Consider the following 23,576-nt stretch of genomic DNA (forward strand, 5'->3'; position numbering starts at 1 on the left):
GCGGTCACACTACAGGCAGGGGCAGCTGCATCTCCCAGGAACATTTTCTGGCTCTGGGGTGTCAGGCTGGCCCAAGGGTGCTACCCCGCACCACAGCATGACCCATGGGCAGTGCTGTGTCCCTTTATTTAATCATTACCCATCACGGGCCAGGCCCTGAAGAATGGCAGTGAAGGACATAGAATCAAGGCCAGGGATGGGGCAGAGGCCTGGGCATGTGCAGGCGTGAAGACCTGACTTTAGATCTGCAGTGTTGCAAACCTGCTGCTGGATATGTCACCAAAGTTTACACCAACCCAGGCATGGCCTTGTCTAGAAATACAGCTGAACTACATTTCCCAGGCTCCTTTGCAGTTGGGGATGCCATGTGACTCCATCTTAGCCAACAGGAAACAGGCAAAGGTAATACTTCTGTTTCTTGGTGTGAGCTTTAAAATCTTCCCCCGTGGGCCTCCATGTTTTTGCTTCCCCACCACCCACCCATCCAGGTGGAGGTTGCTTTACTCACCAATGATGACAAACGAGAAGATAGTCAGCTGCTTCCCCAACCTGTCCATGCTTTTCTGAAGAGGAGTCTTGGGCGTCTGGAGGGCGAGGGAGATGGTCAGACAAGGTCCCACCTGTGCACCCTAACCCCACAGACCCAGGACAGAGACCCCCGCTAGCTCAAACCCCAGCTTGCAGAAGACCCGGCCCCCGGGCTCTCACCTCCTCAGCTTGCATCATCTTAAACACTTCTCCGAACTGTGACTTCTCCCCGGTTCCGATCACGACACCCTGCTCGGGACAGACAGGCGGCGTCCAGGCTGAGCCAGGAGCCGGCGGGAGGCGGGGCGCTGGGGCTTGTGGCCTCACCTGGCCCTTGCCGGACTGCACCAGGGTCCCCATGAAGACGATGTTGTGGAGGGAGGTGAGGTCGGCCCCGCCCGCCAAGGGGCCGTCCGTCTTGCTGCAAGGCTCACCTTCTCCCGTGAAGCTGGACTCGTCCACCAGGAGGTCGGTGACCTAGCGGAGCAAGAGGCGGAGAGCATGACTGTCCCTCTGCCACAGGCATGGGCTCTCGGCCACAGGGCTCGGGCATCAGGAACATCCACCAGGGAACATTCTGTGAACTCAGATGGAGGATTGAGAATTGCGGTTTCCAAGGCCTCCAGGAACCAAACGTCAGGAGCCAGTGTGGCAGTGCGGCATGTTAAACTACCATTGGCTGGGCCCAGTGAGGTAGCCTAGCGGCTAGAGTCCTCACCTTGTGCATTCCGGGATCTCATATGGGCGCTGGTTCTAATCCTGGCTGCCCCGCTTCCCATCCAGCTCCCTGCTTGTGGCCTGGGAAAGCAGTAGAGGACCGCCCAAAGCCTTGGGGCCCTGCACCCATGTAGGAGACCCAGAGGAGACTCTGGACTCCTGGCTTTGGATCAGCTCAGCTCTGGCTGTTGTGGTCACTTGGGGAGTGAATCATTGGATGGAAGATCTTCCTTTCTTGTCTCTCCTCTTCTCTGTACGTCTGATTTTCCAATGAAAATAAAATAAATTTAAAAACAAAAAAGCTGCCTCCGGCCATACTGGCATCCCAGATGGAGTACCAGTCACTCTGCTCCCTGCTGAAGTGCGCCCACCTTGCAAATCCCGTACCTCCTGTCCACGCCTGCCTCTACCAAGTCTAAGCTACCAGAGCTGTGGTGGTCCCAGAGCACACCTCCCAGCACCTGTGCCTCCCCCACCATGTCCCTGCAGCTCGACACTCCCAGCTGCCCCCCGGCCCACGTGCCTCCCTCTAGGTGGGCACAAAGAGGCACCAGAAGATAGGGAAGGTGGTTGATGGGAACTTGAGGTTCACTCTACGAAGTGCTTGGCCAGTGCCCTCAAAACCTTCCAGGTATTCAAAGAAAGGGGAATCAGAGAACCCCTGTGGGGGGGATGGGAGGGAGTGGAAGAAGACACTCCCCTGCCAGGCTCCTGGAGCAGGGAAGGCTGTGGAGGACACCCACTGGGTCCTGACCACAGCAAGGCTCGGGGTATCCTCACTGGGTCCTACACTGTAACAGGTACAGGGGCACGGGGCTTGGTGGGGGCAGGCCTGAGCCCCCTCCAGACCCTGAAGCCTCTTATGTCTGAGAGTGGAAGTGGACAGAAGGAACCATGAGTCCCTGAATGCGGTGGCCACAGGAGGAGGGCGTATGGGAGGGACCTGAAAGGACAGCTCACCCCTCAGCCCCTCAGAACGACAGGAAATCCCTGCTCCCTGGCAACTTGGCAAAGCCTAGCCTGCAGAGGCCGGGGCCCCTCCACCACCGCCCTGTGGCTGCAGGGAAAACAGCACAGTGCCCTTTGCTGAGACCAGATGGGGTGTTCCACTCAGGGGTCTCAGCCCCAGGAGGAAGCGGGGGGAGGAGGGCGGGCAGCAGGGCCCACACACAGAAGGACACAGAACCACGCAGCCCAGGTGCCAAGGAGATGGCTGCCGAAGACCAGTGCCTTACCTCCCGTGGCCTGGCAGGGCTGGCACCCAGCACCACCTGCCCTCCCTGGAGGTGATATGGGACTCTGAGTTCCAGCCTTGCTTTAATGCTGCTTCTATTTTCGGGAAGGCAGAGAACTAGGGCCATTGTTCTGACTCTGGGAAGTAGCAAAGAATGTTCCCTGACCCCCACCACCCACAGGGAGACCAGGGCAGGGGTTTTCAGAGTTTCTGTGAGGCCACTACTTCCTGAAGGCCAGGAAGTTGACAACACACATGGACAATCCTGCGGCCTGGCTCTGCAGTACAGGCCCACTGCATGCAGCCAGGGAGCCGCCCGGGGCTGGCGAGGACACGTGCTGCTTAACATCACCATGACGACCCTGGAGGCAGGAACTGACAGCTGCCCAGGACAGGCAGGGAAACTGAGGCTCCGAGAGGCGGTCCCCTCTGTAGGACACTAGGATGCCAATGTCAGGGGCCAGCCACACGCTCCCTATCCATGCCAGGGCCAGGCTCTGCCCCGAGCGCTCTGCACCTAAGCGCATGTGTCGCCCCCACTTTGAAAATGAGCCAAGTAGGGCAACATGTCAGAGTCCTGCTGCTCCCCAGCCCACCTGCACACCAGCTGGGCCGGTGACTTGGGCCCAGGTGTCTGTCCCCAGGAGCCCTGAAGAAGTCTCCCAGGTTCCTGGAAGGGTACAGAAAGCAGCCCACTGCTATGCACAGACCGTGCCGAACCTGCCTTAACCCGCCCTTGGCAACCTCAGGGAGCCCAGGCCTTGTTCTGGGAAGGTGTGGCCAGGTTCCTGCAAAGTTTGGGTGTGTGCTGGCTGCCTCCTCTCTGTCCCTGAGCAGCCCCGGCCCAGGGCCTCTGACAACCAGTTCTGCTTCTGGAAGTGACCCTGGCTTCTAGAATTTGAATGTGCTGCTGTAATCTGCCAGGCTCAGTGGCACAAATAGACTCGCATTGGGTGTAGAGTTATCTGAGGACTCTTGCTCAGGTCTAGCTTGCTGGCTGCTCTGTGTGTGTGTGGGGGGGGGGTGGGGTGCAGAGGGCACATGCCTGCGCTGCCCAGCCCTGCCCCGCCAGGCGCTCACCTCTGTGAGTCGGATGTCAGCAGGGATCCGGTCTCCAATGGAGAGAGCCACGATGTCGCCAGGAACCAGCTCCCGCGCGAGCAAGTGCTGCAGCCTTCCCTCCCTGATGCTGTAGGACAAGGAGAGAAAGGAGAAGTGGCCACGCTGACCTCCACTGCTGTGCGCTTGGGGCGACCTGAGCAAAGACCACCCCAACCACAGGCAAGCTGTGCACTTATGGGTTCATGATTTTTGAATTCATGCAGCCCAGCATGATGGGGGGGCAGGGGTGACCCCAGCCCCATCTGAAAAACAAGGTTATCGCTGCTTCCCCTGTCTGCACATGCAAAGCAGTGGCCACATGCCTTCTGGAAGCTTCTGTAGGTCTAGGTCAGTGGTTCCAAAGCCCCTCCCAGAGCTGGCAGTCTGCAGCCCTTGGGGAGGAGCTGTGTGTGGGAGCCAGTGGGACAGAGTCCCAGTAGGGAGGTGAGTCTTAAACACCCAGAAAGGCCAGTCCCCCTTGGCCGGTGGGCGAGACCATCTGCCCTCAGATCGCAGATGCGGCACCGCCCCTACCCACACAAGCTGGATGTTGGCTGGCCTTTGCCATTCACTTCACTTGGGCAGCCAGTGAGCGCCTACAACACACACATTGGGTCATGGCTCCTGCCCATGGCCAACCCCCAGGCTCTGTCACTGAACCTTGTGCTCCGCTCTGCTCTGACAGCCCGGCTCCCTCTGTGCTCTGCTCTGCAGACCTTGTGTGCTGGGCAGACATTCTCTCCGGCCTCCCTCACCACATTCACTCTCGTCCAGCCCTCCACCTTCTCCCCACAGTGACAGGCTCCAGGGAGCCTGGCAAAGACTGCCAGGGTGGCCCTGCCCCCTGCCTGTGGCTGTCAAGTCATGCAACACGGGCTTGTGTGACGTGAGTGGACGCTTGCTGGGGTTTGGGGAAACGGTTTCCTTACTCTGCATACACACATACAACCTCTCCCTCTGCAGGAGCTCTGCATGTTTGGTTGGGATGCCTAGAGCGTTGCCAGCCACCTTGAGGCCATGAGGGAACACAGTCGGCAAGCTGAGGATGGCACAAGTTGGGACCAGGGAGCGGGTCCTTGATTCCATCTGGAAATCTGTGCTCCTCATTTCCCACTTTAGACCCCTTGCTTCCAGACAGATTACTGCAACTACATGTTCTGTTCCTCACAGCTCAGTGTCCCAGTCAGAGACTTGCTGCTCCCACGTGGCACCTGCTCCTCCCAAGACGTCAGGGTGGGGCCACTTGGCGAGCACAGAGTCGCTGCAGCAGCCATGAGGGGGTGAGTGAGTCTGTTCTGCTGGGCAGGTTTTGGCTTTTGTGCACCTGCCGCTTTCCCAAATCATCTCCCCTTGTTGGGTTCCCACCTACCCACCCCGCGGTTGAAGCCTGTCCCCTTGGTCTGGGGACTTAACCTCAGCCTAGTTCCCCTGGCACATGGCAGCTGCTCAGTAACACGGGGTGGAGGAGCAGGGAGAGCCCACATGCCCTGTTCAGAAGCCAGGTCTTGGAGTTTGGGCTCCCCGCCCTCAGCGTCCGAGCCACACTGCCTGCCACAGTGGTTCTTGAAATGGACTCTTGGTGGTGGCTTCCCGGGGCAGCAATAATGCAGAGTGGCTCTGGGAGGCTGTGGCCAGACACTGAGACCACAGCTGAACTCAGCAGCCCCATCAGCCACTCATGCTCCCACTGGCTTTGGCGGTCACATTCCGCACTCAGATTCCTCCAACCAGGGAGCTCAGAATGCTTCCTGTTCCCACAGCCTTTCTGGGGTCCACTGACTGCCCAGAGCTTCAGACTCTCTCTTCTTGCTTTGCAATCTGTCATCCTGTGCCTGCATCTCAGACATATAGAAATATAGGCACACACACACACACAGGCACATGCGCACATGGATACAATACACACAGAGCCATGCACACACACACACAATGTGCACACTCACACAATGTGCACACACACACACACGCCCCTCTCCAGTGTGACGGGTGGAGCTTCCCCTCCCCCCGCTCCCCCACCTGCCACCTGAGCAGTATTAGCTCAGTAGTGTGCAGCTTGCTCCCCCACGCCACTGCCCCAGGACACACTGCCAGGAGTCGCCATCCCTAATCCCCGAGGGTCCTATGGTCGCAGGGTCCTGTCTGTTGCTTTACCTCGAGTTACACAGGCTAGGCACACAGACTTGGCCAATGCCAGAAGGGGTCAAGGGTGGAAGTCCAGCCTTGTTTCCAAGTCATTCTGTCTTATACAAACTTGGGGTTCATTCTCTAAAAAGCCCACCTGTACCCTAGTCTGCCAGCTTCCTCTACCCAGAGCGGTGGCCCTGGAGGGTGACCTTGGCCTGAGCTGCCCCATCCAGGGACCACCAGGACTATGTGCCTTTTTTTTTCTAGCCAAGGTTTGCTAAAACGACACCAAACACAGGATTTGGGGCACAGTAGTCCAGCCACATGTGCAGCATCTGCAGCCCTGGGCAGGCCCTGTACTGGGCAGGGTAGATCATGGCAAGTTTCCAGAAAGTTCTTTGGCTCAGTGCCATGCTGACCAAACGTGCCCAGGAGGCATGGGGGACGCTGGAGGAGGGGGCAGGGAGGGTTTTATTTGCTTTGAACACCACAAGTCAGAGATGAGGGCAAGGCAGCCATGTGGGGACCTCCCTTGGCACCCACCCCCGGTCCCTGTCAGCCCTGGCCCTTCTCCGAGCCCATCTCTGAGAAGCCAAGGACAGCTCCAGCTCCCACCCTCTGTGGCCCCCTGGAGGCCCCGAGAGAGTGGTGGCCTGAGGACTCACAGCACCGTGCTGGCTGGACAGAGTGCAGCAGGAGCCTGTTCTCCCATGGGCCACAGCCAGGACTCAATGCCGGCCGAGCCAGTGCAACCCATGGGGGGCTCTGACTTACCAGTTGCATTCTGGGGGCACAAGCTTGGTCAGCTCTTCCAAAGACTTCTCCGACCTGTACTCCTGGTGGGAAGCAGAGCAGAGCCACAGCTCAAAGCTCCCATTACGCCTGCACAAGCCCCTGTAAGGACCCCCAGGGAGGGATGCCCACCTGGACGAAGGCCACGGTGACCACGATGAGCACAGCCTGGGGACAGAGTGGAGGGCAGAGCCCGTCAGGGGGTCTCTCTCTGGGTAAACCAGCACAGCTCAGCATGCAGGCACCTCCTTTTAGCAACCTCAATCCCTCGACGTCAGGCGGCGATGCCAGCTCCAGCACAGGTGGCATTGGTGCCAGCCTCACGAGCAGAGGCCGGCCAGGCCCCCACCCCTGCCACCACTCACCAAGGCGATGCTGACAGCGTCTTCATACTCTTGGGTAAGGACGCTGACCAGGGCAGAGCTCAGCAGCAGCAGGATCAGCGGGTTCTTAAACTGCAAGACGGCAAGCAGAGAGGGCTGGGTCCTCTGCCTTGCTGAGACCAGCGGGAGCCCTGCTTATGTGGCCAGGAACCCAGGCTGAGCCCCCAGCGCAGTGCCCACAGCAGGGAGCCACCACCCACCCTCCCGCCATTATCCTGGCACCACACCCACCAATACACCAACACTGCCCCTGTGGCTGGGCCACCCCTCGCCGCAGCTCCACATGCCCTGGGAGGGGACAGCGGGGCACGGGATCACACACACTGCCATCAAGCACGCCTGGACACTATCTTACCCCCCACAACAGCTTCAGGGACAGCAAGGACACCCCCTTTCCCTTAAAGGACAGCTGCTCTCCGGCAGAGAGCTCACGCCCTCACTATCTGCACCTGTTCTTCATTTCACAGACACACTTCCTGGCCATCTCTGACACACTTCCTGGCCATCTCTGACACACTCAGAGCGGATCGGAGAGCAGGCCCCAGGTGAGCACCACAGAAGGAACAAAAATGTCACCACTGTCTGAAGTAGCCAAGGCGTAAAGGGAAACGTGGTCCGATGTGGGACACATGTGGCTCCCGGGGTGTCAGGCTGGTGGGACACATGGAGGGCATGCCCTCCCCAGCCCTGGAAGTGCCACGTCTCATCTCAGCCTCCAGCACAGCAGGTGCCAGAGCCACTGCTGTGGTTCTTTAAGACCAAGCAAGCCAGGGAGAGTCCCTGTGCCTCTGCCCCAATCCTGTCACACTATCTCCGCTGCCTGCTGGAACAGCGCCTCCCCCGGACAGGCACCGTGACTGCCTGGGGTCACGGCCGGCAGGGGCTCCGGCATCAGAGTCCCAGATCTCCACGGCTGCCCCCAGGAGCCCCCAGTTCCTGCCTCTCCTGGCCACTGTGAGCTATCAGCAATGGCTGGGAAGCAGCGTTAGCAGGTTGTGCAGGGACTTAGATGGGGCTAGGGGCAGAACCCCAGCCGCTGTCCCCCTTCCTGGCACTGAGCTCCAAGGAGCCAGGGAGCTGGCTGGGGCCACCTGCGTACTTGGAAACCAATTTTGGTGCCAGAAGGCACCAGTGAGTGACACCCCCAGGGCACTGAGAACAGAGCCCGAAGGGGAGGGCGTGAGGACCACACAGAGGCCATGGAAGGACAGCTATGAAAGCCTGACAGGCCAATCAGGAAAGCAGCTGACACCTGGAGCAAGGCAGAGGCAGAGAGGCCAGGCCAGGGAGGAAGGCTGGAGAGGGGAAACCGAGGCATCGCCAATGCCCAGTCCCGGGCGGATGATGAGGTGCTAACGTGGACAGGGCCTGCAGCTGCGTCTCACTCAGCGTCCTCTTCACACCTACCCATGGCTTCCAGCCACGGGACCTGCCCCTCAGCCTTGTGAGGAACGCCAGGGGCCTCTGGAGCAGGCTGCTCCCCTGCACTCCCCAGCACAGCCACCTGCTCACCGCTGCACACCCTGATCTGAGCTGCCAGCGAGAAGCCAGGATGCCGACTCCGTCCAGAGTCCAGGGGAACGCAGACTGTCATGTTAGTGGGATCACACTGTGGTGGCCCTGAGGGCAACCTCACCCTCACAGTGTGTGTCACAAGTGGGCTGGTGCCGTCTGCCAGGTTGGCAACTGCGCATGGCCAGGAGACATGTCTGTGCCCTCTGCTTCCTCCTCTCCAGCAGGTGAGGATTAAAGTGGGGATCAGGTTAAGCTTACACACGGAGAGGTGCAGGTGCGGGGCCCAAAGTGAGCCCTCGCTGAGTGCAGTCGCTGGTGCTCATCGCCATGGCTGCCTGGGCATGGCGTTCCCAGCTCCTCTGGCAGGAGGCAGCCTCGTTTGTCCCTCGCATACCTGCCCCACGCCCCTGGCAGGACCCACCTGGGATGCCCCAGTGAACATTTGAAGAACAAACACTGTCCTACGTTTCCTGGCTGAGGCTGACGACTGCAAATCACGACCCGGGGGTCCTACCTGGTCCAGGTATTTCTTCCACACGGGCTCTGCATCGTTGGGGACAAACTCATTCCAGCCGTGGACCAGCCTGCGCTGCGTCACCGCCGACTCTGACAGCCCAGTGTGCAGGTCCACCTGGAGGGACAGGGTCAAGTGCCAGCTCCCGGGGAGGGCAGTTGAAGGTTCCTGTCCAGGCTACAGTGGCTGCTGGCATGGGCAAGGGAGCCACAGACAGGGGGCAGGGTCCCTAGGGCAGAGGGGGCAGCAAAGGGAAGGAGTTGAGGCAGACCCCATGGGTGCCCCACAGTTATGGCTGGACAGGGGGCCTGGCCTGAGGTGCCACGTGTGGGCCAGCAGCGTGGAATTTGGAGAACACAGGAACGTATTTTCCCTCCACTCTCCATCTTTTATTTTCTTGAAAGGCAGAGTTAGAGAGAGAGAGAGAGAGATTCCATTCTCTGGCTCACTCCCCAAATGGTCGTAGTGGCTGTATCTGGACCCAGCCAAAGCTAGGAGCCAGGAGCTCCACCCGGGTCTCCCACATGGGTGCAGGAACCCAAGGACTTGAGCCATCCTCCGCTGCTTCCCAGGCCATAAGCAGGAAGCTGGATAGGAAGAGGAGCAGCCAGGACTCAAATGGGCACTCATACAGAATGCAGGTGCCACAGATGGTGGCATTACCCCCTGCACCACAGTGACGTCCCGTCTCTGAAAAAACATGGGCACAGCTGCTGTGGAACACAGCCTGGCTGCTCCTCCAGAAACTAAACAGAGAGTGGCCCTGGGTCTGCACTGGCCAGGAATTCAAATTCTCTGTTAAAAAAAAAAAATTCAGAAGGGGTCGGTGTTGTGACATGGTGGGTTAAGCAGCTACCTGTGCTACTGGCATCCCACATGGGCGCACTGGCTCCAGTTCCAGCTGCCATGGTTCTAATCCAGCTCCTAGCTAATGCACCGTGGAAAGAAGCAGATGAAGATGCAACTGCTCATGCCCCTCCCACCCACCGGGTGACGCGGCTGGAGCCGCAGGTGTCCGGGTTCACCTGGCCCAGCCCTGGCTGCTGTGGCCATTTGGGGAGTGAACTGGGGATGAAGCTGGCCTTCTCGCTGCACCTCCTCAACACTCTGCATTTCACATCAAACATTCACCGGATGGAGCAGGGGCTGCACTGCCGTCTCCCCTGGCTCCACGTCCTGCCCCCACCTCAAGCGACAGCACATGTGTGCATCTGTGGGGCTCCCGCAGCCTGCTTGGAAGGCCACTGTCTCTGCAGCCCCAGGGAACACAGCGGCAGGGCGGGGGTTGCCCCGGGGAATCGGAAGCTCCACCCACAGTACTGCCAGCCAGCTCTGTGCAGCTCGCTTGCGGGGCTTGGTGCTGCCTGCTTCACCATCTAAAAACCTGGTTGCAGGTGGCAAGAGGCGTGAGCAGGTTCTTACGTCCAGCATGCGGGTCAGGTCCTCTCGGTGGCATTTGCATGCCTCCCTCGGGGGCAAGGCCTCCACCACCTCCTTGTCGATGGGTTTCAGCTCACACTGTCCATCAATCTGTGGAAAGAATGGGGACAGAGGGGCACTTGGTTCTCACACTCGATTCTGAAGCATGCCAGGTGGGCACTGCTCTCCGGGGTGACTGGCGCGAGCAGCCGGTAGACCCAGAGTGACCTCATGGGGCCCAGAAGCTCCTTGTGCCACTACTGCTGTGATGGCTGGCCGTGGCTTACATGCATACTGTACACACACACACACACACACACACACACTGGGGGCAGCACAGGAGGTCAGCCAGGCTGGCCGTGGCTTACACTTACACACACACACACACACACACACACTGGGGGCAGCGCAGGAGGTCAGCCATGGGCAGGACACAGACCCGTCCTGGGAGGTGGGGTGAGGCCTGGGGGGAGGATGGCACACTAAACCCCTGGAGCTCTGTGAGGCGGGGCTAATGCAGAGAAGACCTAAGAGGTGAGAGCCCCAGATGCTTATGTAAAACCTTTCCTGGTACTCAGCTCCCAGAACCAAGCGATAGTCATCAGTTCCTTTAAGTGGGAGGCAGGAAGGGACACAGGTGTTGCCCAACTGCTGCCTTTGGGGTAAGAGACAGCACGTCCCCTCTTCCTCCTGCTGGGAGGAGTCAGATGGGATAACAGACACGGTCTCTGGTCCCTGGTGAAGTCACCCAGTTACCCTTTAAAATGTGCTTCTCCCAATTTCTTATCCCCCCAGCACCCTTGGGGGAGAATAAAGGGGCAGAACCAGCATGAGCAATCTGCATCTCTTAGAGTTGCTGTCCTAACCAAAACAAGGAGACCTGGCCCACGCTAGTGTCATGGGTATCAACATGGCTAACATGGTGTCAAGGGATGGCGCCTTAGCTTTCAGCTTATCATCAGGATGGGAGGAGAAGCCAGCAGTCTCTCCCTTTCATCCAGGGGAGGTGGGGGACTTTGCTGCCCGTTGTGATCGCGTTTGTTTTCTTTCAGCCCTTGGGGTGACTCATGTGAACCCCCTCCCTGAGATGGTGCATGCAGCCCCCACGAGGGATGGGCAGGGACCTCCCAAAGTAGCGAGGAGCTCACCCATACAGGAGGAGGAATGTCACCCGCTCAGCTTGGCTTTTTAAAAAGCGGATAGGTCTGGGTACTCAGAGCACCAGCGAAGGCTCACACCGGAGACACCCGCAGCCCGAGTTGGAGGTCAAGTCCGACTGCCTGAGACCCTGCTTCCCAGGAACACAAACCCCAGGAAGCAGTGGTGACTGCCCCAGGTCTTGGGTCCTTGCCACCCACAAGTGGCACCAGTTCCTGGCTCCAGGCTGCTGTCGGCCTTGAGTGAAAGAGCCAGCAGGTGGAAGATCTCTATCTTCCTCAGTAAGTGAGTGGCGGGTGAAGCATGTAAACCGGGAGTTCCTAGAACGGAACTCGGGCCAGCAGGAAGGCAAGAATGCCCACTCATAACAAGAGATGTGGCTTCAGCCTCCTTCTTCACCTCCCTGCAGGTAAAGCTCACCTGCTTTGAAACACATAGTGCTGGGAAGGGTTGCAAATGCTCTGGGTCTAGTAATTTGCTAAGTGCTGTAGCAGGCACCAGTTCCAGCCCATCTGCTGCTGGAATCAGCAAAATACTGGAGCCTGAATTCACGCCCACCAAGTCAGGGCAGCTGGCTTAACAATGGGACCATTTTAGGTACAGGCTTAGCATTGTGATATTGTCAAAGATTGAGAAGGCTTTCTACCCACCCAGGTGCAAGATGTTCAGATACAAAGCACAAGTCCAAAGGCATATCCAGCGAAATCTTCCAGCTGTGAACACTGAGGAGCCAGCACCAGAGCCAGCAGGGCTTCCAGCTGCCACAGTCCCCTCCCGCTCACTGCCACCTTGAAGGTGACTGAGCTGCACACGCTGGACAGTACCTGGTGCAGGTGCAGAACTCAGTGTAGGGCAAACTGCATGCGTACTCTCTGGCCTGGCTCCACCTGCCCCTGCACCCACTTACAAACAGGGACCCATCCTCACTGTCCATCATCGTCATTATATAGCATTCCCAGGATTTACATAGCTCTCTGCAGGTGCATATGGCCAGCCCTGAGGCTGGGTCCAGTTGACCGCAGCCATTGCTGGGCAGCACCAGGCTGACAACACGATGCAGGGCAACCTTGCAGAGTTACACACTCCACCTTCAGCAGACCAACTGTGCTGGAGAAGGGGAGAACAGGAAGAACCGGAGGCCGGTTCCCAGTGAGCAGCAGCCCGAGGACTGACCACATGCCTAGCTCTCGGCTCTGCGAGCCGTCTGCCTGGCCCGCCAGGTGCGCTCTCTCCTGTATACTGTGCCACCTTGCTACCCACTGTCTGAGTCTGTTTGGAGAGCGGCTCATCCATTCTGATGGACACCTTGTTCCCTGACCGACCACTCCCCCATCTTGTCTGAATTCTGTTTTGTGCAAGGACTAGCATGTGTCCCACCCACCCTGCTCATGGAAACTGCACTCCTGATCCAGGCTATGGACACCCCCGTGGCGGCACAGCCTGTTGTGCCACGATGCCAGCTTCTGCCATGTGCTCTCCACCATGAGAGATGGCCCTGCAGGTGGAGATGGAGCAGTGCCTCGGGCTGCGTCTGCCCGTGCTGGCCCCTGCCGAATGTGCAGTGCTAGCGGCCAGCAGCACTAGGTATCCCAATTCCACCTGAAGTTCAATACACACCTACTGCATAATGTCCACGGCCCAGGCATGGCTGCCTGCCTATCTGCCTGCCTGTCTGTCCCCATCGACCCCTCCACCTGACCCCAAAGCCGAGTTGTACATGTGGTCCAGGCAGTCAGAAAGCAGTGCCCCCGAGCTGAGCCTAGGATGAGAGTGGAGTGGACAGCAGCTCAAGGGAAGCCGTACACCATGTTCCCAGGTCAGATTTGGGAACAGCCCCTTGGCTGTGCCCCACCACGGGCTGCTGGCTGCCTCTCCCAAGGATGCCCTTGGACTGTGCAGGCATCTTCTCCCTCTGTCTTCAGCAAACATCCCCAAGCCTCCTGACACCAGCAACATGGAGCTCAGCCAGAGGGAGGAAGCGGAACAGCATGCAGTGGGAAGGCCACAAAACCACTATTCTGCTATTCAGAGGGGGCAGGGTGGCAGACGGACGTGTAGCACAGCCGCTAGACACTTCCTGGGCTGTGCGTATTTCCCACGGGAGTGCCTGGTAAAAGTCCTGGCTCTGCTCCAGTTTTCAGCCTCCTGCTGAGGCACACCCAGGGAGGCGGCAGGCGATAGCCTAAGTGTTTGGGTGCCCATCAATCACAGGGGAGACCTGGATGGGGGCTCCTGGTTCCTGGCTCCAGCCTGGCCCAGCTCCGGCTGGTGCAGTCATTTTGGGCTAATGGACAGAACATGTCTCCGTTGTCCTTTGTGTCTCTGCCTCTCAGACACACCACCTCATCATCAACAAGGAAAAGGAACGGGATGTATAGGAAATGCACATGAAACAACCAAGCTCATTTTAGCCGAGAGGAGAGCAGGTAGAAGGAGTAGAAAGAATTCAAGTGGACCGGGCCCTGAACTCCTGGCACAGCTGTGTGTTCCTGGGCAAGAGCCTCAGTTCTCTGGGCCTTGACCAGCAGTCACAGGAATGCAGCCCACCCCAAGGAGCCACTGTAACACAGTACTACCACAGAGAGGTGTCCCCTGGACATGGAGCACACACAGGATGGCCACATCACCACTCAATAATGCCCCAGGTTCATGTCCAGCACAGGGGAACAGGTCATGAGCAGGGTGACCCCGGCAGGTGCAACAGCATTACAGATGCTCAGGGAGGCTGGCTACTGGGACCGGTGCCACAGGCCTTACCGCCCCCCAAGGCTTTCCACCCACAGCCTCTGTCCCGTGTGTGCACCCACTGCAGAGCTGAGCAAGAAGAGGTGTGTGAAAGTTGGGGCACTGCCTGAGGCCTCACAGCTGGCAGGTGGCAGAACCAGAATTTGCGTCTGGGAGGACAGACTTGGGGAAACCACAGAGAAGGGTAGGGAACACACCGTGACCATGACCCAGTGACCGCAGATGGCTGAGAGGCAAACAGGACCTTTGCCAATGGCTGCTCGTGAAAGAATTGAGACGCAGTGAGCAGGGGAAGCCACGAACGGCATCGGATCCTGGCAGTTGCTGACAGGATCCCCTGGGGACACAGGCACCTCCCAGATCAAAGACGGGGGCAGCTTGTCTTCTCCAAAACCTGCCGTAGGTTCTGCCAGGACAAGTGTGAACCATGACTGAGGTGAACACAATCGTGAATGCAGGGGCAAGTGTAGCTTTCATTTCTGATTCTCTGTCTCCTTAACCAGGAAGTCTCCCCGGACTGCCTGGGGTGCAGCCTCAGTACCACCCCACCATCCCAGGCTGTGTGTCTCCTTGCCCACCCAGGGCCAATGGCAACATGTAGCTGGAACTCACCAGGCATGGCACAGCAGGTGCCTGGCTCTCCAGACAGCAAGTCCCACCCGGCAGCACGGACGTGCATACAATTCTATCTGCAGCACCCAGGGTCTGACAAACAGATGTGACCCAAGGTCAGGAAGCAAGCCAGGCATGGATGCTTTGGGAGAAAGGGGCAGGTGATTAGCCTGGCAGATGCCTGAGTCCATCAGAGTGCGTGGGAGCGATACCTGGCGTTGGCTGTCCATTCCAGCCTTTTGCCAACACAGCCCCTGGCAGGAATCAGGTGGTGGCTCAGATGGTTGGGTCCCTAATACCCACGTGGACAATGGAGATACAAGTGCTGGTTCCCAGCTTCAGCCTGGCCCAGCCCTGCCCACTGCAGGCATCTTGGACTGAGTTGGCAACTGGAAACTTCTGCATCAGGTGCCATGGGTTACACCGCAGGTTCTGCTCCTTGTGCCAACCTCAGCACTTGGAACCCAAGCCTTTTCCTACCCTGTCCTTGGCTACTCCCACACTCCTTTTGGGCAGTCCAAATAGTGACACACAGCTCACTGTGGACACCATGACATGGTCAGACACCCCCACTGGTGACACACAACCCACTGAGGACACCATGACACGGTCAGACACCCCCACTGGTGACACACAGCCCACTGAGGACACCACGACACGGTCAGACACCCCCACTGGTGACGCACAGCCCACTGTGGACACCACGACATGGTCAGACACCCCCACTGGTGACGCACAGCCCACTGAGGACACCACGACACGGTCAGACACCCCCACTGGTGACGCACAGCCCACTGTGGACACCACGACACGGTCAGACACCCCCACTGGTGACGCACAGCCCACTGAGGACAGCATGACACGGTCAGACACCCCCACTGGTGACGCACAGCCCACTGAGGACACCATGACACGGTCAGACACCCCCACTGGTGACGCACAGCCCACTGAGGACACCATGACACGGTCAGACACCCCCACTGGTGACGCACAGCCCACTGAGGACACCATGACACGGTCAGACACCCCCACTGGTGACGCACAGCCCACTGAGGACAGCATGACACGGTCAGACACCCCCACTGGTGACGCACAACCCACTGAGGACACCATGAGGACACCTCGGAGCGTGGATGCGGCCCGGTCGTGCTCCTAGGGACAGAGTTGTAAGAGTGTTTCCAAGATGGCAGCGCTTGCCCTCCCCTGCACTCTCTTGGCCTCTCCGGGGTTGTTCACTCTGCGGAACTTGGCTGGAACCACTCTGCCGCAGCCCATGCAGCCGGAGACCCTGGCCAGCCCTAAGAGTGGCCCTGCAGGTACATCTGCCCCCTTCTGCCGTGAACCTTGGGGGAGACTTCAGCCCCTGCCAGTGGTCCAGAGGTGACCCCTCTGAGAGACCCTGGCCCAGAGCGCCCAGCAAAGAATACTCAAATTTCAGCCCCACAGATCCCCTGAGACAGTCAGTGTCTGCTGTTGTCACAGCCACACCATCTTGGATTCTAGTGTTACACAGCCACAGATAACTGGTCTACCTAACCACACACTCCGTTGCTCCACCACCACAGATAACTGACCTAGCCACCCAACACAGCTCACTGCTCCACCTCCATAGATAACTGGTCTGCCCACCCAATATCACTAGTTCAGTGTTACAAGAACACAGTGTTACAAGTGTTACAGCTTGGTAATATCAAGTAAGGTTGTTACATCTAGATTTTACGATGAATCTGATTGGACAGCAGAGTGACCAACCCACAGCTCTGTCTGTTGCAAACTTGACCCGCTGCACCTGAATGCAGGTGGCTGAAGACAGCACCAAGAGGGGGAGGCTGCCATGCATCCCCGAGGAAGGTGCTAGAGAGCCACCTGGAGACTGCCCCAGCTCGTGGCCATGCACTCTGCTTCTACACCTGAGGCAGCCTCCCCACACTCACTGCCTCCTCCACTTCTGATGCTGCCCTAATTCCCTGTCGCTCAGGTTCGCACTGACCAGGCCCCATGTGGCCATCTCTCTGGCCTTCGCCCTCTCCTGCCAGCCTCTGCAGCTCACTCCGGCTGCCTCAGACTTATCGCCAATCCTGCCCTTGGCCCAGCAGTGCCCCCCTCCTGCCGAGTGCCCATGCTGCAGCCAGCCCTGCCCTGGCTGCCTGACCGTGGCATGGCACCCGAGTCCAGCCTCCAACACTTCCCCAACCACCTGTCTCCTGTCCGACCACTCTGGTCTTCATTCCCCATCACCCAAAGATCACTGGGTCGGAAATTAAACATTCCGAGGTCAGCAATGAGCGCAGCGGGTTAAGCCTCTGCATCCCCAGATCCCATATTAGAACACTGATTCAAGTCCCAGCTATTGGCTTCGCAGTCAGTCAATGTGCCTAGGAACGCAGAAGACGGCCCCAAGGGGTTGGGTCCCTGACACCCACAGGACAGACTTCAGCCTGGTCCAGCACTGACCGTCATGGCCACTTGGGGAATAAACCAGCAGACACAGGTGTCTTCCACCCCTCCCCACACCTGAGCTGCGCCTTGGGAATAAATAAATATTAAAAGATAAAATACTTGCTTCCTGTTGTCCACTAGCCTCTCCAATGAACTTTGTTTTAGACACACCCCTGTCCCCTCAGCACCTGGTGTCCAATTTTCCCTGAACAAACGAAAGCAGTTCCACCTGGGAGGCCAGGGGCCGCACCCCTCAGCTGATGGCAGTAAAGCTCACCTTGGAGCAAAGAGGCGGGAGAAGACGCAGCAAGCGCCCAGGCCGCTGAGAGCCATGGCTGGGGCACCTGGGGCGGGGGTTGGAGGGGAATCCCAGAATTTGCCACGTGTCCCCAGGCCGCTGACTGCCATGGCTGGGGCACGGTGGGGGGGGGGGATGAGCCCAGAGCCTGCCACGCGTCCCCAGGTACACAGAAAGGGGGCGGGGACTACCGCAGGAAGGCTGGCCTTCAACATCTCCTCTTTCAAGAACTTTCTTGAGACACACAAAGAAAGTTTTAAGAAGACTTCAAGGGTCTGGCGCGGTGGCCTAGAGGCTAAAGTCCTCGCCTTGCATGCACTGGGATTTCTCATGGGCACTGGTTCTAATCCTGGCTGTTCCACTTCCCATCCAACTCCCCACCTGTGGACTAGGAAAGCAGCAGAGGATGGCCCAAAGCCTTGGAACCCTGCACCCGTGTGGGAGACCTGGAAGCTCTTGGCTTCGGATCATTGTGGCCTCTTGGGGAATGAACCAGCAGATGGAGGATCTTTCTCTCTGTCTCTTCCTTACTCTGTAAATATCTGACCTTCCAATAAAAATAAATAATCTTAAAAGAAGAAGACGATGACCGCCGTCCAGAAGGCTGTCTGGGAAGGCCTTGAAGAAATGAAGCCTTCCTGTACCGAGCCCTGGGACTCCCCCCTTCAGGTGTTAGGAGCTGTTGGACATGCTGGGGTGACCCCAGCCCCGGCTGCCCCCAGATGCCCCAGGACGAGGAGGCTGCCTCACTTTGTCGCTGCAGCTCTGTCCATGCACCCCGAAGGACCCTGCCTCATTTCGGGGGACGCTGTGTCTGTCGTTAAAAGCCGCCCAGCTCTTGCTGCGGTCGTCATCCACTACTACCTGAGCAACTCTGCTTTTCTTACAGCCACATACAATTCTCTCCAACACAAGAGGCTTTTTTAAAAAAAAATCCACACAGAAGCCTGGTCTAAAGACCCAGGAATTTAAATCCCCCGTGGCTAGGGAGACAGACACAGGTTAAATTCCTTTTGAGGGCACCTGCTGGCAGCCGAAGGCAGGCCCTTAACCTGTCTAGGTCTCCCGTATCTCATCTCAGAAAGGGGCTGTGCTGGAAGGGTTCAACGCAAAACTCCAGGCAAACACCAGAGCTTGCCGTGGTCTGGGGAGGCCTTCTGGGGAGGCGGCGGGCAGTGGAGCGAGCCCAGGACGCTCAGACCCAGACGCCGAGAACTAGCGTGAAGGCTGCAGGGCGACTAGCGTGAAGGCTGCAGGGCGCGGGGCCGTCGTACGCCCCACGCCCGGGCGCCCAGACTCACCAAGGCTTCCTCCTCGCTTCTCTCCAGCGCCTGGTACGTGTGGCCGGCGCCCGAGAAGGAGAGCTTCTGCAGGAACTTGGCGAAGCGTCTCTGCCCCATGGCGAGCTGCGGGAGCTCCTGCGCGGCCACCCCTGGTCCCTGGTCCCTCGGCGCCCGCCGGGCTCGCCGCGCGCCTCCCAGACGCCGGTCGGCCGGGTTCCCAGGTAGCCGCCTACCTGCGCTAGGGGAGGCCCCGCCCCAGGCGGGCTCGGTGCACCTGGCCCCGCCGCCCCGTCCCGCACTCTCTCCCAGAACCTCGGGCCCTTGGGGGCAGCGGCTGCTGCGTGGGCTCAGGGTCCGGGCTGCTTGCCTAGCTCGACTCACCTGGCATAGGGAAAGGCCGGCAAACGGCAGTTTAAACTTTGATTCCGCGTCTGTCCCTGCCTCCCTGCAGTCCGTGGGCCTGGGGGCGGGGTAGACGTGTTTTAACCAGCTCCACAGGCAGCAACTGGTCAGCATTGCCAGGTGGGCGGCTGAGGTGGACAGCGAGCGGGTTCGGCTCCTGCCTGCGGCTGTGCACCCTGGGCAAGCCCCAGCTTCTCTCAGTCGAGACCCCCACCTCCCGGGCTGAGGCGGGGGAGTAAGGGAACCCCAGCTGCCTTGACCTTGGTGTGGTTTTGGTCTCCTCATCTGCAGGATGAGCTTCCAGGCTCACTGTGTGGTGGCTGCCAGGTGACATGGATGGGAGTGGGGTGGGGTTGCTGGGCTCAGGGCTCCCAGGGTGTGTGGGTGACTGCCATGAGGTCAGAGTCCAGCTCCCCTGCCCAGGATGGGCATGTAGGAGAGGTGGGGGGCTTAGCCTTGGAGCGGGGCTAAAACCCAGGAACAGATCTAGACCCCTAACCAGGGGCTGAGTCCCCCCATCACCACCACAACCAGCCTCGGCTTCCCCTCCTGCACCCCTGGCTCTTCTGTAAGCAGACTAGGGGTTCCCTGGCTTCTGCTGGGCCGGGGGTGGCAGGCAGGGTGAAGCTCTGTCCAGATTCGGCAGACTACACAGCCATATAATGGGGGTGAGTCAGAGTTTCAGCAGGTGAGGGTACCCATGGAGAGTTCCAGAACAGTTTGCAAAGGTGGGGGGCAGGGTGCAGAGAAACCAGAAGAGATTGTGCCACCAGCAACAGCCCGGCAGGCGCAGTACTGGCAGCTGAGCCGCTGGCTGTCCACCTCAGGAGGCAGCAGGTACCTTTGTGGTTGGGTCTCTGCCACCCACAGAGGCTGAGACATCCTGGCTGTCAGGCTCAGCCCAGCTCTGGCCACTGGGATCACTTGGGATTTTGTCTGTGTCTCTGAAAAAAAATTAGAATAGAATAGAATAGAATAGAAAAAGAAACCAGCAGTTTCCACCATCCAGGATATGGAGGGCAGGAAGCTGTGGATGTAGCCTCTTGGGCCAAGAATTTGGAGAGGGGTGGGGAGAGAGTGGAGGAGCAAAATGGAAGCTTCTAGAACTGAACCTCACCATCCTCTTATGCAGGCTGAGCTAACAGGACCACGCATGGCAGCTCCAGGCTTAGCAGTTGGCCAGGAGCTGTGCCTACTGCTATGAATGCATCCTTGAGAACCCACTCAGTTCAGGCTTGGATCCTTGCCATGTGTGCCATGGAACAGGTGGCAGACCCCCGGGTGGACAGCAAGTGCCCTGTAAGGCAAGCGCCCAGCCTGTCCAAGCTGAGAGAGAGCTTGGAATGTCTCTCTCCAACTTGGCTGTCCATTGTTTCCTTTTGGGTCTGACTTTGCTGTTCTCTGTAATTTTGATGTCAGAATGAACAGCTCCTCGGAATTCTAGCAGGAGCACGCAGAGGTGGCTCGGGCACAGTATGCCCGCCTCCTTCGCAGATTTGAAAGAATGCTGTGACTTTCTATATTCTGACATCCCTTCCCCCATGTCCTAACTCGCTTTCATGACTCAAACCCTTATTTGGGGAGCAGTTCCTGGTGCAGCTATACCTGCACTTGTTCTGAGCACCCTTTCTTAGCTTGGTTCTTGGAGTCTCCATCCCTATGGGCCGAGAATGTTTGCCTGCGGGAGCGTTTGGTTTGTGGTCCTATCTCCCCCTCAGCCTGCAGAGCTCATGGGCCCACTCTCACGGAGTCTCTGGATGGGCCAGGTCCCTGCAGAGCACCCCGAGGCTCTCTGAGGGATCCCTGCTCAACAGGGCTGGGTCAAGGTGTGCCCCAACCTGAAGCATCCAGCCTGTCTTGAAAAGTCTGCTCCATGCACCTGGAGCGACGAAGAGGCCACACCCTCCCCTCCCATTCACTCTCGGCATCGGCATCGCCTCCTCAGCCTCAAGTCACCTGCCAAGTGGGCGGCCTGTCGGGAAGCCACAGTGCCCTCTCTAAGCCCTGCCGTGCGTGTGCTGGAAAATGGCCACTTGCACGTTACCAGGCTTGTGTTGAGCGTGTCGTTTCTCGAGGGGGCAGAGCCGACCGAAGTGCATCTGGTCCGAATTCTTTAAAGAAGCTATCAGCTTGGAGCTCAGCTCCGTGCTTTGTGGTAGCTGTGTACACAGGCGGTTAATATGATTGCTTTGCAAGTGAGCCGTTGGGGCTTTAGGAAGTAAAATGACTTCATTGTTGAAAAGATTTATTTATTTATGCACAGGGTGGAGAGATGAGAGTATAAGGTCAGAGAGAGCGTGAGAGAGATTCCATCTGCTGGTCTATTCCCCAAGGCCTGCACAGCCACAGCCAGGAATGACCAGCTCACTGGCAGGGCCTCCGGCTGTCACCTGCCGCCTCCCAGGCCCATCGGCAGCACACTCGATTCAAAGCTGAGGATTTGGGTCCTGAGTTAGCTGTCGGATATGGAATGAAGGCAACCCAAGTGACCACTTACCCCAACCCCTACGCCTCACCAACAAAACTACTTCAAAGGCCAGGAGAAGAACTCCAGGGGCAGGGCCTGGGGCAAGTCAAGGAACGCCGGACCAACGCACCCCCAGGAGCTGGCAGAAGCAGGGGCATCCCTTTATGGAGCCCCCACATTTTTCGGGAGTTGGGCGCCAGTTTATTCTGACAGCCCCCTGGTAAGCTGTGACACTGGGATGAAAAATTATCAGGACAAGGACAGGTGACATGGGGAAGGACTGTGGGCACTAGAGGGGACGCTGTGGCCGCTGGAGTGATGGGGTTCCAGGAGAAAGGCAAAGCCAGGACCCAAGGTGGACCTGTTTCCAGCCTGCACCATAAGCAGGCCCCTGCACCCCTGCACCGTGGCCACTGCCGGCCCCAGGGCCTCCAGAACCCCTGGGAAAGGCAGGCAGACCCAGGAAGGCAGCTCCAGAGAGCAGTGGGAACCCGAACTGTTCACTACAACATCCCAGCGCCTGCCCTGCCTCAGGGCTGTTGGAGGAGGCCTTCTCCAAGTCAACTTGAGGTAGCCCTCATTGCTCACACCTGGCACATTAAGGGCTTTTCAAAACAAGAAGGAAAGGAGCTCCTTACAGAACCTTCTAGAAGGTGCTGGAGGGAGCTTGGGATCTCCAAGCAGGTGGTCTCCCTCCCCAGCCTCCTATCCTGGCTGCCCGGTAACAAGGTGGCCCTATAATAATCTGAGCCCATCCCGCTAGCTCAGAGCCCCGTGGGGTTCCCAAGCAGCAGCCTCGCCCACCCCTTCCCCTCCACGCACTTTGCCCATGGCCAGCCCTGCGTTCTCCAGGGGCCTGAGACATCAGCCTTAACTCTGCCCCTTCCCCATCCCCTGACTCATCCTCAACAGCTGACTCCCCTAATGCCCAAAGGTGAGTCCTGAGGCATGGCTGGGGACCTCCCAGAGTCACCTCCCAGGAACATACCAACTGTGGGGGCTGTCCTGTTCCCCAACAAATGACTGCTTCTTGGGGTGACCTTGGGGGACCCTAGAGCACTGAGAACTAGAGCCAGGGGACTGTCTCTCCCCTGAGTAGGGTGAGACTACTCATCCTGGCTCCCCCTATCCCTGGCCTGTCCTACTCAGCCTGGCTCCTGGCAGCTGCGCTTGTTGCTGGGGCCTCGGCCTGCCCAAGACCTCAGTACCAGGGTCCCTACCCAAGGGAGGCCTTGCTCGGGCAGGGACCCACCCTGTGAAGTAAGCTGTAATCTGTGTGCTTGCCTTCTAGCAAAACAGGTTCAACGTTAACTATCGATAGAACAAATCATGGCTCCTAGGGTGTTCCTGCGGCAGAGAAGCCCCACCCAAGTAGGGGACACTGCAGGCCACCATAAGAAGTGGATCTGCCGGGACACGAACCAGTGCCCGTGTAGGATGCTGCTGTCATAGATGGCAGCTTCACTGGCTATGCCACAAGGCCAGCCACTGTCCCAGGTGCAGAGCACTGTAGCTGACAACTGGGTCAGTCCTCTTGGACCCCGACGCCACTGCTGGGAGCTGGAGGCCACCTTGGTCCCTCTCAGCCGCTGTTGCTGCTGCAGAGCCTGGGAGCCAGGCTGGGCTCTGGCATGCAAGGCCAGAGGTGCTGGAAGGTTCTTGACCCCAGGGCAGCCCCTGGCCAGCAGCTGGCATGGGCAGGCGGGAGCGTGGAGCTGGCTGGCAGAGCCCCTGTCTGTCAGCTGAGCTCAGCCTGCCTCTGTCCTCTATGCCCTCTCGGGTTTCTGCTGGGGGCACTTCCTGCGTAACTCTGCACACACACATCTTTGTCTCGGAGCTGCCTCC

The 23,576-nt window shown here is 58.7% G+C and overlaps 1 protein-coding gene across 2 annotated transcripts in view; it reads right to left on the reverse strand.

Moving 5' to 3' along the window:
- The window catches only part of ATP2C2 (ATPase secretory pathway Ca2+ transporting 2), a 34,863-nt gene extending 15,732 nt beyond the window's left edge, over nucleotides 1-19,131 (reverse strand). Inside the window, exons 1-10 of one of the 2 annotated variants that reach the window (XM_004584222.2) lie at nucleotides 18,881-19,131; nucleotides 10,331-10,438; nucleotides 8,909-9,025; nucleotides 6,862-6,951; nucleotides 6,629-6,664; nucleotides 6,479-6,540; nucleotides 3,560-3,668; nucleotides 856-1,005; nucleotides 709-777; nucleotides 509-584 (exon numbers count right to left, since the gene is read on the reverse strand). In XM_004584222.2, coding sequence (XP_004584279.2) covers nucleotides 509-584; nucleotides 709-777; nucleotides 856-1,005; nucleotides 3,560-3,668; nucleotides 6,479-6,540; nucleotides 6,629-6,664; nucleotides 6,862-6,951; nucleotides 8,909-9,025; nucleotides 10,331-10,438; nucleotides 18,881-18,979 — 916 coding nt within the window. In that variant the 5' untranslated portion in view covers nucleotides 18,980-19,131. Of the gene's footprint in view, nucleotides 1-508; nucleotides 585-708; nucleotides 778-855; nucleotides 1,006-3,559; nucleotides 3,669-6,478; nucleotides 6,541-6,628; nucleotides 6,665-6,861; nucleotides 6,952-8,908; nucleotides 9,026-10,330; nucleotides 10,439-18,880 lie in introns of those variants that run through there. The other variant, XM_058674608.1, reaches the window with a different exon arrangement.
- Nucleotides 19,132-23,576: the final 4,445 nt, after the last annotated feature.

The sequence above is a fragment of the Ochotona princeps genome, chromosome 16, assembly GCF_030435755.1.
Source record: "Ochotona princeps isolate mOchPri1 chromosome 16, mOchPri1.hap1, whole genome shotgun sequence".
In the NCBI taxonomy this organism is placed as follows: Eukaryota; Metazoa; Chordata; class Mammalia; order Lagomorpha; family Ochotonidae; genus Ochotona; species Ochotona princeps.